The sequence below is a fragment of the Peromyscus leucopus genome, chromosome 1 (genome assembly GCF_004664715.2).
Source record: "Peromyscus leucopus breed LL Stock chromosome 1, UCI_PerLeu_2.1, whole genome shotgun sequence".
Lineage (NCBI taxonomy): Eukaryota > Metazoa > Chordata > Mammalia > Rodentia > Cricetidae > Peromyscus > Peromyscus leucopus.
In genome coordinates, this window is record NC_051063.1 from 67,066,222 (window position 1) to 67,082,165 (window position 15,944).

The following is a 15,944-nucleotide window of genomic DNA, read 5'->3' on the forward strand; positions in this document are numbered from 1 at the left end:
CAGACTGCACAGCACCAACCCTGCTTCTCCAGCCTGAAAAGGCTTCTAAAGTTCTGTGGTGAGGTGAGCCAATTCCTATAACAAATCTCCTTACTTATATGCATCTCCATGTCCCACTGGCTCATTCTCTTGACAACTCTGGCTAATGTAAAAGGTAACTTGGATGACATATGTTCAAATATAGAGAAATGGTACAGCTCAGAAATGAAGTTGAACTATAAAATCTGTGCTGTCCTTATGCCACATGTAGCTTCCTACTACTACAGTCACAAGCAAGAATGCACTTTAGGGATTAGATTTACCCAGACTGCATCTTCACAAAGATGCCTATGGTGGGAACCTCTTGCTCACTACCTGCAAGAAGGTCTGCAGAGCCTTCCCATGGTGTTCCAGATAGAGGGTCCTCATTCTTTTGGGGGAATATGAAATAAGGGTTCCCTATGAAGCCTTGGCTGGCCTAGAACCTGCTATGTAGAACAGGATGGCCTCAAACTCAGAGGTCCACCTGCCTCTGCTTGAATGCTGGGATTAAAGATGTATGTCACCATGCCCAACAGGGTCCTCATTCTTCTACTTCAGTTTAGCAGGTCACTGCCACAGAAATGGCTCACAGCTGAGTTACTCTAAGCTAGATAATGCCTGGTGTTTTGTGCACTAATTCGTTTACTCCTGGCAATAACCAGCACTGTCATCTCAATCATTTTATACAAAGCAATTGTACAGGTATCTGAAAACTAAGCAGCATGAACTCTGTCTTTAAGACACTTGCCTATGTCAGAGCAGGAATCAATCAGATATTAAGGAACCTATTTTTCCTTTAAGATTTATGCATTTTTGTCATATGTGTATGAGTGTTTGCCTGAAAATATATGAGCAACATGTGCATGGCTGGTGCCCACAGAGGTTAGAGAAGGTAGTCATATGCCCTGGCATATGAGTTATAGGCAGTTAAAAGCCACCATGTGGGTACTGGGAACTGAAACCAGGTCCCTGGCAAGAGTATACAGTGCTCTTACCTGCTGAGCCACCTCTCCATCCCTGAAGACTCTGACAATAGGCCTCAATGTAACTTAGTAGTAGAGCACTTGCCCACCATAAATGTGAGGTCCTGAGTACAGTCCCCAACACTACAAGGATGGTGAGAGGCTACAAAACACAGCAATTTACCTTTGTAACTCCTCCATACCTTTGACTCTCAAACACAGCAGTCACTATAACAGTGGTTCTAAACCTTCTTAATGCTGTGACCCTTTAATATTCATGTTGTGGTGACCCCCCAATCCTAAAATTATTTTCGTTTCTACTTCATAACTCTAATTTTGCTACTGTTATGAATCATAATGTAAGTATCTGTTTTCCGATGGTCTTAGGTGATCCCTGGAAAAGGGTTGTTCAACCCCCAAGTTGAGAACCACTGCACTCTACAATGAAACAATACTGACTAGAGCACCATCATAAAACTCTTCCCTAAACAGCTGACTCTAATCTCTAAAAGAGTTTATACTGAAGAGGCATGGTTAGTAATGGTCAGTGTTAACTAACTCTCATCTTGATCAAAGTTCCACATACCTCAAAGACTGGTCTCTGGGAATGACTGTGGGGAGACTATCCAATTTAACTTGATGGCACTTAGGTGGGAAGGCCCGTTCAATGTGGGTGGCACCACTCCATAGGCAGGAGAATCCTAGGCTATGTAAGTGGACAAGGGAGCCAAGTATGAGCGTGCATCATTCTTGTTCTATTTCTGAATAGGAAGGTAATGTGAGCTGCTGCCTCAAGCTTCTACAGCTGACTTCCCTGCCACAATGGACCTGGAATTATGAGCTAAATAAACTTTTCTCTCAAGTTGTTTTTGTCAGAGTATTTTATCACAGCAATAGGAAAGCAACTATGACACATGGCAAGTGAGAAATGTAGAAGGGGAGGACAGATTTTCTACAAACTGGAGCTGATTTTTTTCCCAAAGCATTCAATCTTTTCATCATTGACAAAGCCTTAGATAGACCTTCCTCCTTCCTACTTTCTCTCCCTTCCAAATATCATATTCTGAAAGATTCTATCAAATAATTAATTGATAAATGTTTTTCCTACTAGAATGGTATCACAAGCCTGTAAACTCAACAGCTGGAGGCTAAAGCAGAAGATCATGAATTCATCTGTCTGTCCACCCGTCCATCCCCATTCACATGCACAGATCAATCAAGCATACTTCCATTTTAGCTAGAGAACAACTCTATATTTTGAAAAGAAAAACTACTTAATATTTTAATCAGCTATTTCACTCTATTCTGAATAAGCTTGAATTTTTTTGTAAGGCATTTAGCAAAGGAAGTAACTCATGTATTTCCTCAAAGTTCTTAGATGTGAAAACCTACAGAGGGACCCAAGTTTCAGGATCCAACTGGATGTGGCAACAATTGAGACAGGGAAAGACATAGCCCATCATAAAGGTAACACCAGTGCACCTTACAGCCACATCACAAGTCAGGGAACAAGGGACTCGCAGGGATGAATGTGAAAGCCTTGCCTCTCAGCTTTCAGTGGGAACAAGCTTCACAACTGACTAGAAATATGTGGCTAATTTCTCTGAGCTGGTATATTATCATTTAGAAAACTAAGTCCCTGGTAGTTAGTCCATTTAAACACCTTATTCAAGGTCACCTAAGGCTAGGGGTGTAGCTCAGTTGGTAGAGTGCTGGCCTAACATACAGGAAGCCCTGGGTTGACCCCCAGCACCATATAACCAGGGCATGATGGCACCCACTACAATCCCATCACTCATGAGACAGAGGCAGAAAGATCAAAATCTCAGTCATTCATGGCTACATAGTAAGTTCCAAGCCAGCTAGGATATATAAGGCCCTGCTTCAAAATAATAACAATTTCATTTATTTTGATGGCCAACCAAAAAATTGATTTAAAAAAAAAATCACTTATTTAAATGACTTTGTGTGAATCTATCACCAAAGAACAGAACAATCACTTCATTTCACAAGTCAAAAATGCCAAACTACTACATTTTTTTAAAAACTCAAATAAAAGGAAAAGTAGGTGTGGTAGGATATCCTTGAGGTGCCAGCTACAAGAGGCTGATATAGGAGGCTGGCTTGCGTCCAAGAGTTTGAGACCAGCCTAGACAACATAGTGAGACTCCCAACTCAAAAAGAAAAGATAGTTGGCAGTGGCGGCGCACACCTTTAATCCCCGTGAATCTCTGAGTTCGAGGCTGGACCGGTCTATAGAGCGAGTTCCAAGACAGCCAGGGCTATACAGAGAAACCCTGTCTCGAAAAACAAATACAAACAAACAAACACAGAGAAAAGATAAAAAAAAGACACTGATGGGGTAGAACATGATTAGCCTTACTCCAGAAATTTCCACAAGTCCTAACTAACAGAAGTACTGCTGCCATCCCCTTAAACAGCAGGTGCAGTCAGGCTTAGGTATCCCTGATAATCCAGCAGTACTACACAGCTCCAACTCTTGGCTCACAGCGACACTTAAGCACTTGAACAACTTAAAATCTCACTGCCAAGTCTGGTACCAATGTGAGAAGCAATTCTATAGTCACTTTAAATAAATCATTCAGATGGCAGCTGAGAACAGTGTGTTACCTAAACCAGTAACATTATACGTATGAAAGAGGACATGGAACAATTACCATCATCCTGACTAATTCTATGATTGAAGTGTTTAATCATTCATTTCACTTGTAGTCATTATCTTTTATCACTGACCAAACATGCAGTTTTAATGTCCCCTTTTATTATTTATATTGGACATTTTAGGGTTACCTTCTAAGGTTACATTATGCATTTCATCAGAATTTTAAATAAGTCCTTAAATTTTAAAAAGCTAACTATTATATTCATATTTGCTCTATCTGCATAAAGAAACACAGAGAGAATTCATACAAAATTAATACAACTGGTTACTTATGGGGAAGGACAAAGGGTTGGCAGGGAAGACATGGAGTGAGCCTTCTCAATGTCCACCTTGCTATACTGGTTGGCATTTTGAGCCATCAGGATACAATACCTATTCAAAGAACACAAGTGCTGTCTATACAAATGACTATTAGAAAACATAATCACCTACCACAAAGGAATTAAGGAATTAGACACCCAGAATTTCACATGGTTTCTAACCTCATCTATGGGTATATCTGTCAACATGTATTTTGAACTCACAATTTATAGTTTTAAAAACAAGATTTTGGACTTTGTTTTAAACCCTGAGGATTCGGCACTGGAGCACAGAAGCACAAGGTGCTGATCCCAGCACTTAGGAGGAGACAAAACTAAGACCTTGAGGCCAGCCAGCCTGTGCTGAGACCCTGTCTCAAAGTAAATAAATAAACTCTTAAGAATTAAGACGTGTAAATACAGAGTATATCTTCTTTCCCAATAATTCATTATTCTCAATATATATTTTGCTTTCTTTTTTTCAAACCTAAACCAGTTTCCTAAATTCTCCTGACTAGATTGCAGGTGTAAAGCCAGTAGGCTAACCTCCAGCACAGCCATCCACTTCCTAGAGTCTACCTTCCCAAAGACAGCAGGAATGTAAGACCCAAGACCTGAATAAAACAAGGGATCAGTACAGACAGAAGCAGCAGAGACAGCAGCATCTTCCCGAGGACCCAGCAACCTGCTCATACATACACTTTCTAGGATCATTTTCCACATCATAGATATTTTCTCAATGAAGTCTTAATTAACTATCAAACCAAAATTATCCAGTGAATTATCTGGTCTGCTTTTATTGTCAAACATTTCTGTCCTTTGCCAACTCTGTAGGGATTTTTACACTATGTAAGAAATGCAACATTAAACGATCTGTCAGAATAACTTAGTGCAAATACAACAGAATTCAATACAAAGTTCAAGTATTTGGAATTTCACAGCTTCTTCCTTTACATTTTAAAAATCTAGTTTACCTCATATGTCAGAAATTAATAAAAACATAAGACTGAAAATATATAGTACCTTCACAAATGAAACATGAGGGTGTTCTTTAGCTAACTCTGCCATGACATCGTTCATCTGTACACACTGTGGAGCCCATGGTGCCCAGAAATGGACCACAAGGAGCGACCTGTAAATAAATAAAACACATTTTTTCAAATTATAATATAATTCTGGAAGCAAATACTGGTGTAGATTAAATTCTCCAACCTAGGAAACTAAGAATTCAGCTGTATCGCGCAGAATCACTGGCAGTCTTCAGACTCTTAGATGAATATTCAAGTTAATGACATTTCCTGAGTCAAGATTAAGCCCCATTAAGTGGTTCTAAATGTCCATCCATCTCAACTAACAGACATGTCAATTATGTTTTCAAACTCATGATCAAAGTGGAAACTGAATTTCTGTACAAGAAAGCTGCTGCTTAGAAATGGCTGTGGACACGTTATTACTACTAATCTCACATAGTATTGTCACAAAAGGGTACAGTTATAACCACAGAAGAGCAAAAGTCATAACAGTTAGGCAAGTCGAAAGAAAGCAGAGCTGAGACCACTGCTCATACATGCCCTTTACAATTACATTGCCAACGGACCCTCTGAGCATCTCCATAGGAACTGGAGCCATTAGATTGCTCACTTCCTGGACACCTCAATGTTACCAATCTCAGTTATTTTCATACAAAACTATCTTCACAAAGACATATCTTTGAAACTTCAAATTTAACTGAAACTTGAATTTACAGAATTCTAATTTCAAATAAAATCCTCCTCCAAGGTGGGGGGAAAAACACATAAAAATGTGTTATATAGAGAAAAGAAGCAAACATATTTACCTATAAGCAAGGAATGGAATGCAAAATGATAAAGGGACTGGGCGGTGGTGGCACACACCTTTAATCCCAATACTTGAGAGGCAGAGGCAGGCAGATCTCTGAATTCAAGGGCTACATAGAGAAACCCAGTTGCTGCGGGCCGCAGGAATATATCATAAGAACTCAGCTGGTTATGGCAAAGTTACTACCTGAAGGGATCAGGGAATTCCTCGAGATGAAGCCTAATTCCAAGGAGTTTTTGGTGTTACTTGGCTTGTTATTTATCAGCTGTCTTCTGTTATGAAAATCATGTGTGCCTTCATAGTTTTCCCAATTGACTTTTTCCTAAGAAGGGCTAACAGTGTGGACTGATCACTCTGGACATACACATTCCAGGTATTTGGAGAACAGCCTCAGGAAAGGCTTTCTCTGGAATCAGATATCTCCCTTGGCCACTTTCAAGGACTAGCAATAATAATAGTCACATGCAAGTCTCCTGGTTTAAGATAAATTACACAAGGAGACACCGCCTAGGTCAGGTGGACGTTAAGTAATAGCTTTACACAATTCAGCTCGGACCCTCCTTTCTTACAGCCTTACTAACTTTATAGACCTCTAACTCCTTACCTAACCACTTCTAGGAATATTTAGATAACCTTCTGTGCTGACAGCTCAGCCAGAACCCCAGTTCAAGCCTCGCTGTAATTATCACCATTGGCAGCATCCGGCCAGGTCCATTCCCAGATGGAGGAAAGTACCTTATCAGAGACACCTCTGTACTCTCTGAGAACAGACTTAACCATGCAGGCCATGCAGGCTACCTGTTTGAGAAGGCCTGGCAGATATGTCAATTAAGCTTTACTTCCTCCTTTCCCAAAACTTACCTCTAGTTCCAGATCTCCCTTTAACTATCACCAGAGGCATCTAGCTATACACAGGTTGCCTAGCAACTGAGCACACTTTCCCCCACCCTGCAGAAAAATGGCAGATAGCTCGGACAGATAGCCACAGGAAAAAAGAAGACAGTTTTATGTTTTACCATTGACCTAGCAACTTATAGATTAACATTTTCTACTAAGACTATAGTTGAGCACATAAGAGCCCTCTTCTTAGATATTACCTGAATTTAGCCTTTAGTTAATTCATTTTCCCATTGGTCACTTCTCTTTGGGGTTGCAAATGATAATTAACGGTTATTGCCTCCCTATGTGATTCTTATCACCCCTCCATTTGACCCTGGAAGCCTGGCTTTTTACTGTGAAGGGAATACTGCTTGTAAGTGTATATATACAGGACTTCCAGGGCACGGGGACAGAGAAAAAGAGGATGGAAGAACTAGATGGGTAAGAACTTGAGAACAAACTAAGATGGGAGAGGAGAAGAAGATGGGAGAGAAGATGATATGGGAAAGAACAAGATGGATGAGAACCTACAAGGGGCAGAACTAAGATGAAGGAGTTAAGATAGAACCTAGAGGGGACCACAGATAAGCGTAGAGAGAAATCAGGCAAGAAAAGGAGCTAAATATGAGAGCAGAATATAAGCTTGTAACTGACACAGAATAATAAAAGTATATGGACTAAGGAGTTTCGTGTACATAGATTCATTTCTTTATATCAAAGATTAATTATCAGCTGGTTGTCGATTCTTCCTGGACCCTGGGAAGGGACTATTGAGGGGCTGGACCCCCATAGTCCATGATACCGAGTCTTGGAAAAAAAGAAAGAAAAAGAGAAAGAAAGAAGGGAGGGAGGGAGGGGAGGGGAGGAGAGGGGAGGGGAGGAGAGGAGAGGAGAGGAGAGGAGAGGAGAGGAGAGGAGAGGAGAGGAGAGGAGAGGAGAGGAGAGGTAAAAAAATTTAAAGGGGCTGAAGAGATGGCTCAGCATTAGGAATCCTTGCTGTTCCCTTGTGAGGACCATAGTTCAGATCCCATCACTCATGCATGTCACACAATTCACAAAGGTCTCAAATACCAGCTCCAAGGTTCTGGCCTCCACGAGCCAAAACACATATACATGTACTCACACAGACACAGATATAAATTAAAATAAATCTTAAAAAAAAAAAAGTGAGAAGTGGGACCCTCCCTATCTACAACAAATTTCTTCACACACACACAAGGGCATGGGGAAAGTTTCAGCCAGAAGGAAAAGGTGACAGAGCACAATCTAAGGCTTAGACACTGATGTCAAGTGTCATACTGGGAGGAAAGGAAGTCTACTGGAATATTAGTACGAAGGCTCAAGCTCAACCGAGGTTCTCTACAGATCTGGCAATCAAGAAATACAGAGCCAACCATGTCACAGAGGACAGGGGAGACTGGAGGTCAGTGTCTCTGGGCCTCCTCAAGTCAGGCCAGACGGAGGAAAATAAAAGAGGGACGGCTTCAGGAGTTTTAAGTCCTGAGTCTTGCAGAAGTCAAGAGTAGAGTGGCAAGAAGGGAGGCGTAAGAACCATGAAAGGTAGCAACAATCAGTGAACGATGCCAACTGCTAAGGAAGCAGGAGCCCCACAGCAGCACAGTGACCTATCTGCAAGTGGCCACAGCAGAAATCGACCTCATGAGATCTGGACTGCACAGAGGAATCCAACAGCATGGAGGGCCCAGCCTGACTTCAGTGCAAAAAAAAAAAAAAAAAAAATTTCAATCTCCGGATACCTGTATGATGCAGGGACAAAGCCAGTGCAGACAGAGAGCTGAAAATCTGAGGCAACTGTAGGTGTAAGGTTTCCAAGAAGCTGGGAAAGGAAGCCAGAGCAAAGAGAACAGTGCCTTCCAGTGCAGAGCCAAGGAATTAAGAACAGCTTAAAGGACACATCAGAGGTAGGGATGGGGAGGGCTTAGACAGACAATTCCTTAAGTCCTGGTTTTGCTCAGGTATAAGCTAGGTGATATGCTGAAACAGAAATGGAAGGAAGCCCAGTGCGAAGCTTCATGCTTGTAACCAAGAGGCTGAGGCACGAGAATGATCAGGGGTTAAAGCCAGACTGGATACACATCACTGTAGTTCAAGGCCAGGCTGGGCCAGTCAGACCACCTCAAAAACGGGAGCCCCCCCCCCCCCCCCCCGCACACAACCACTGGGACTAGTTAGAACTGATGAAGACAAAGCCTTCTAAGAGTACACAAAGGCAAATAGGAGGCTCCACCTAAGGCAAAGAAGGGCACACTGTCCATTCACTAAATGGGTTACAATTTATACCAGACAGACTTGTATCGGGCAGATCTTACAAGAGTGAGTTCTTAGGCCTCAGCCGATAGCAGACTGCTCTATCAAGCAATGTTACCTGTTTCTCAGGCATTCAACTGCGTATTTTTTTCAGTCCTCCTTAAAGCTGTCTAGGGACCTGAACTGAGTTTTAGCCTATAGAACACTGAAACCCTCCCTCCTAAGCCTGTGTAGGCTGTGGCCACACCTCCCAACCCAGTAGAGCATCTAAGAGTTTCCAAGGCCTAACAGTGACAAGAAGAAAAGCAGGTCCACAAGGCCTTGTCAAAGAACACACAGCAGTGTGACATATAATATACCCAAATGTCACAGATAGAACAAAGCACCTTATATTCCAACAATGACACACAACTCAATTGTATAAAAGGACTCTCTAGAGATACATACAACCACATAGACTGTTAGACCCCAAAGTTTAGGATCTCAAGTGGGCGCCCCAAGAACCCAGACTCCAGTCCAGTTGATGCAATAGCAGGAGGATTTATTTAGCTTCTATATAGAAGGGCTCCTCTGCTCCCAAGAGCAAGAGTCGCATCTTACTGCAGCCCCATAAGGGCTTATAAAGGAAAAACACACAAAACCCATAAGATTACAATTCCCATACAGTTTTGTTTCACAAGATCATGGTCTGGGTACAGAGTGATCACAGAGGGGGTACAGTTACGTCAACAGGTACATTCTTCCTGAAACCTCAAGGGGGGTATCAGGGCAGGAGTAGAGTTTATACAAAGGTCACAGTGGTCCTTCCTGGAACACCTGCAACTATCCCAGTCACAGTTGAGCACATCTCTTAACAGAAATCTTTTTACATTGTTATATGGTTACAGGGGAGACTGAACAATGGCTAAGTCAGCCTGCTCTTGGAACTAGATTTTTAGTTTCTCATTTCCTGGTGCTTGAAGTTTCTCTTTTCCTGAGGCTTGGGGGTGTAAGCCTGAAGGGCTAGGGTCTTTCAAGACAAGCCTGGAAAAGAAGCCAAAGATGCCAGATTAAAGGAATATCATAATACCCAAGACTGTGTAGAGTGGCGAGGGCAGCAAAAGAGGGAAAAGCTTGGCTACACTCATTTAGTGCTATCATACAATTTTCACTCTGACATGCTTAAATCAAGCTGGCCGTTTTTTAAAAGGGGGCTTTTATCTTGAGAACATGTCTGGAGTTGAGGGCACTAAACTACCCCCAACACCCGCACTCTTCCTGAGCATGACAAACCACGAACAAATACAACTTAATCCGTTTGTTTAGAGAATGTGACAGAAACCGAGAACAAGCATGGTCATGATCATCTGCTAAAAAATGACCTGAGGTAACTGCTTGAAAACAGTAAGATTCCAAAGACTGTGAAACTGGCATCACTGCATTCATGACTCAAACAGAGAAAAGCTGGAGCAGGGCCTCCTTGAGGTAAATCCTGACCTGGCTTCTGAGGAACAAAGGTGATCTTGACGGGCAGTGGGAGGAATCAGAGCAGATAAAATCCTTACAAGGAAAGGGGGAAGTAAGTGTATTAGCAACTGGTCCAGATGTGGCAGTGGTGGAACACCTGACAAAGCAACTTAAGGGGCTTACTCTGAGAAAAAAAAAATAAGGAAAAAAAACACTTTGCTGCCATGGTAGTGCACACCTTTAGTCCCAGCACTTGGGAAGCAGAGGCAGGTGTGGAGCACCATGCACATTCAGGATGGGTCTTCCCACCTCAATTAACCTAATCTAGATCCCTCTCAGAAATGACCATGGACAGGTCTCCTGGGGACTGCAGCTCCTACCAAGGTGAAAATCACTGTAGACCACCACAGAGGAAAGGAGGGCCAAGAATAGAATGGACGCAGAGGCAGGAGGCAGGAGGCAGGAGGATCTCTGTGAGTTTGAGGCCAGCCTGGGCTACAGAGTGAGTTCCAGGAAAGGTGCAAAGCTACACAGAGAAATCCTGTCTCAAAAAAACAAAAATTAAAAAAAAAAAAGAGCAATATTACACTTTTGAATGGTAGGATATACTTTTCAGTTAGGAATTCAAAAAAGAAGTAAAAGAAGCACGTTCTTACCCTGCTGGTAGAAATTAAAACCAAGACCTTCCAGAAAGTACATACCCATAAGGTATAATCTAAGAATTAAAAATACAAAGATTTATGAAGGCAGCTATCTTCCCACTACTACAGAAAGTAAGCAAAAAAAAAAAAACACACACACACACAAAAAAAAAACTATTATCTAACAATAGCGTTTAAGTAGCCAAAACAAAATACTTTAAAATATAAAAATATTTTTAAATATTTAAAATCCATTAAAAATCAAATTTGCAAATAATTTTTAATGACTTAGGCAAATGCTGACAATAATGGATTGTTTCTTAAAACTGCAATAGGTGGATACAGATGTAGCTGAGTGGTAGTGGTCCAGGGCTTAATTCCAGCAAAATAAAAAATAAAACAGGCAATCAGACTTTGTTGAGTATGAGCCCAATGTGAAAAAAACACTTAGAAAGTGGATGCAGAAAATCAGGAGTTCAAGGTCATCCTCAGCCACATCTTGAGTTCCAGGCTGGCCTCCATTACACAAGTCCCTGCTTCACAAAGAGGAGGAGGAGGAAGAACAAAGTGTTCACAGAGTTGAGCTCTGTTCCGCTGGCATTAACATGACTGAATTCTTTGAACTCCCACAACTATAAACAGTAATAACTCACATCCTGGGATGCTGGAAAGACCAAACAAAAATGTATTTGGATAATATCATTACATGCGTTTAATGTGAGATATTCTTCTATCTGCATGCCTAGTTCTTATTTCCCATCGAAGCATGGAATGCCAATTAGAAGCATATACATATGATACAGAGATATCACCCTCTAGTGTAGTGTATGCAACCACTCCCTACCTCATAATAGGCCAATATGCCAAATGCATTGTTTGAGGACATTTATGGAAAGATCAAGTTGAAAATCTCACTAACATGACTCCCTCACCTCCTGCACTGGTGTTCAAACCTAGGGCCTCTGAACTCTTAAGTGGTTTATGAATGGGCCAAACCTCTAAATTACTCAACAAATGGTACCAGTACCCACCTCCCACCCCCACTGTATAGACAGGAGTTAAGATTTCAGTAACTTAATACATATATCAGATTAGATGACTTTAATATAAAAAGCAAATTTCTGAGCCAGGTGGTAGTGACACACCTTTAACCAGCACTCCAGGCAGAAGCAGGTGGATCTCTGTGAGTTCGGGGCCAGCCTGGTCTACAGAGTAAGTTCCAGGACAGCCAAAGCTACACAGAGAAATTCTGTTAAGAAAGAGAAGGGGGAGGGAGGGAGGGAGGGAGGGAGGGAGGGAGGAAGGAAGGAAGGAAGGAAGGAAGGAAGGAAGGAAGGAAGGAAGGAAGAAAAAAGGGGTCGGGGAGTAGATGACTCCGTGATTAAGAGCACTAATTGCTCTTCCAGAAGACCTGGGTTCGATTCCCAGCACCCACACAGGGGCTCACAACAGTCTGTAACTCCACTCCCAAAGGATCCAATGCCCTCTTCTGGCCTCTGAAGGCACTGCGCGCACACATGGTACACAGACACACATGCAGGCAAACAGCCATATGCATAAAAGAAAGAAAAAAATTAATAAAAGTAGATTTCAACCCACATCACATTTTAAAACTGAGAAGCAATAATGTGGAGATGACTGCATCCCAAGTGCTATTTAGTATTCTTCATGACTTCCATATCTGCACAAAGAAGCTCCCTCCCAGGGAGCACTTCCCATTCAGATCAGTCACTGCAGAAGGGAACAGTATCTCCTGAGTCATCTCAGGCATACACCAGTGTCAAGAATACATGTAAATGGGTTTGGGTTTTGTTGCTGTTCTTGTTGGGTGCCTCACCCCTTGGGAGGAGTGGATGTTTGTTTCCTCTTTTTTGAAAACAGGGTCTCCCTATATCCCTCTGCCTAACCTAAAGCTCACTAGGAAGACCAAGCTGACCTTGAACTTGCAAAACAAATGGCATATAAACTTTTACCCACTAAGACCTATTTAAAACATGAAATGTAAAGACAAGGTAAGCTCGTGACACACACACACACACATAAAAGAATCTTCTCTGATGATAAGTTCAAACTTTTAAGGGCATGTCGACACAAGCCCTCATCACTCCATGAGGCCATTGCCAGCATCCTCCACAAGGCCTCCGCCTGAAGAAGGGCAGATAATGTTGGATCGATCAGAACCCAGCTTCTACCAAAGAGTAAATATCATTCTTTTTCCTTTTCTTTGGGGAAAAAAAAAAAGTACCAAGTAAACCTGAAATTCAAAAGCACTTGAAGGTTTTCGGTGCTAGAGCCTGACCGAAGGGCTTCTCGTTATATTAAGCACTAGGTGGACACCGCCTGTCTCTGGATGAGCTCTTCTAATTCTGCCCCATGCTGCATGGAGTAGCAGAAATCAGCCAGTCACCCTCCCACCTGCCCACTCTGCTCCGTGAAGACACCAAACCCCACATTAGTGGAGAGAGCTTCCGGTACGCCAACCACTGCAGCACCTTAACGGAACCATCCCAACAACCCGGGGGACACCGGGCCCATTCACCCAGGAGGAAGCTGAGGGTGGGGTTAGGAACCCTGCCCCTCGGGTGACTGGCAGATAAGCGGCTGGGGACAGGTTGGGGGGGAATCCCAGGCAGTCATCATCCCTGGAACTCCCCACTACTCTGCAGCCCAAGGCTGGGGCAGCATCCCCGGGAGGGAGCCACGTGCACGTCTTCTCCTAGCTCCTCGTTTCCTACGCGTCCCGGGACTGGCCTTTGGAAGCCTTGCCCAAAGGCGAGCGGCACGTGCCCCCGGCCGCAGCAGACCCCTCCCTAGGCCAGCGGGCGACGCAGGAAAGCCCCGGACGCCCAGCTAGGCCTGTCTGTCCTTCAGGAGGCGCCACACACGGGTCTCCGGGAAGCGGATCCATTGTTCACGGGGGCCGCCGCGCTGCGCTGCCCTCGCATGCCCGGAGCGGGTCCCGCCGAGGCCCGGCCAGGGCCGCCGTTGGGCCGCGAGCTCAGCTCCGGACGTGCCGCACTAGCGGGCCGTCCCCGGATCCAGAGGCCCCGGCCCGCCACCCGCCGGTCCCCCGGCCTTCTCGCCGCCCAGCGTACTTGGCTTTGAGGCGCAGTAGCTCCTCAAACTGCCGGGCCGAGCCGACCTCCGCCACGGCCGCGGCCGCCTCAGCTGCTTCAGCCGCCCCCGCCGCCATGCTGCCGCCGCCAGACACCAGCAGTCGAGCGCCGGAGGCTCGATAGGGCGGGACGGACGCGCGAGGAGGCTGCGCACGGGGAAGCCACGCCCCCTGCGGCCAGGGCACACCCCTGGTCCACTAGGTCACGCCCTCCGGCACTGTACGCCCCGCCCCCGGGCCGGGAGGCACCACCCATGGCGCTGAGTCTGGTTAGTGGAAGCCTCCTGCCTTGTGTTTCTGTACTAACTAGCTGGATGTCTTGGTCCCTGACTATTGTAGCTCAGGACCATCTCTGGAGCTCATAAATCTACAGTAGCAAGGGGTGTGATCGTGTATGTATTGTAAATCCTAGTGAAGTCAGATTAGAACATTTGCAAGCTGAAATCTCACAATGAAGCTGCATAAAGATGAACTGAGAAGTCTAAGAACAGGAAGCAGTAGTGTCTGAAGCACAACCCTGACAGCCCTTGTACCTCAGTCCTGGAGGAATCTCAAACACCTCTGGAGTTCTCTGAATGCCAATATCAACCCTACAGTACAGCCCTGAGACACCTGCTACCCTTTGCAGCCTTGGCACAGCAAGTCTTGAATGGCCTCATTTCCTCTAAGTATCATTAGGCTCCTTTTCAGAGATCCTGCAACATTCCCACCCAGGCCCAGCCTCCATGCCCCTCTTACTTGAAGCCTTCCCTGGCTGCCCTTACAAAATCTCCTCCCTTTCCTGGGCAGTGACTCTCTGGAATCTTCTCCACACCTTTTCCCGAGCTAAGACAGGAAGAAGCCTTAAGTTTGAGTCCAGCCTGAGCTGCACAGTGAGTTCCAGGTCAGCCTGAGTAACAATAGCAGATGACATGTTTGAAATAATATTTTATTTTGGACATATTGGAAATTAAATTTACATCTTTTTATTTTTGTTCGCCAGGCCATTTTAAATTATACAGAAGGGTTCCTTGTGGTGGCTCATTCATGTTCTCTATTGACCCTGCTCCTGTGGTTACAAACAGCCCTAGGAGCCATGTCGCATACATGCCACACCTTGAGAAATGCAGCTACTAAAAAATGTAAATCACAGTATTCCAAATGCAATGAGACAAACTGTTTTGCTTTTTGCCGGGGTGGTAGAAACCCCAACCTAAGACTAAAAAGACATAAGCTGGTGGTGGTAGCCCACACCTTTAATCCCAGCATTCAGGAGGCAGAAACAGGTGGCTCTCTGTGAGTTTAATACCAGTATGATCTACAGAGCAAGTTCCAGGACAGCCAGGGCTACCCAAAGAAACCCTGTCTCAAGTACCAGTAAATCTACAGAAACCTCAGAAAGACAGTCGGTCATACACAGACATCCACATCAAATATGAATATTGTATTATATGGTTACAAAGTTTTACCACTGGGAGACAGTACACACAGTATCTCTGTATCTGCCCCGCCCTGGGTTTATTTTGAAACAAGTTTTCATGTAACCCTTGATGGCCTAGAGCTCACTCTGTAGCCAAGGTTGACCTTGAACTTATGATCCTCTTGCTTCTGACTCCCAAATGTTGGGATTATTTGTATGTGACACCCTGCCTAGTTGATAATAAATGTATTACTATTGTTACTGAAAAAATGTTCTCAAGCAGCCCAGAATGGCCTCCAGTTTCCTGTGTAGCCAAGCTTCGCTGTGCTGGGATCTCCTGATCGATCCTCTTGCCTCTGCCTCCTAAGTACTGGGATTCCAGGGAATGGTGG

General features: G+C 44.0%; 1 protein-coding gene across 2 annotated transcripts in view; it reads right to left on the reverse strand.

Annotated features, from left to right (window-relative positions):
• Glrx3 (glutaredoxin 3) overlaps positions 1-14,327 on the reverse strand; it is a 31,676-nt gene extending 17,349 nt beyond the window's left edge. Inside the window, exons 1-2 of one of the 2 annotated variants that reach the window (XM_028869208.1) lie at positions 14,134-14,327; positions 4,989-5,097 (exon numbers count right to left, since the gene is read on the reverse strand). Coding sequence is in view for 1 of the 2 variants with exons in the window: in XM_028869198.1 (XP_028725031.1) it covers positions 4,989-5,097; positions 14,134-14,231 (207 nt within the window). In the remaining variant the exon portion in view is untranslated. The remainder of the gene's footprint in view (positions 1-4,988; positions 5,098-14,133) is intronic. The other variant, XM_028869198.1, reaches the window with a different exon arrangement.
• Between the last annotated feature and the right edge of the window lie 1,617 nt (positions 14,328-15,944).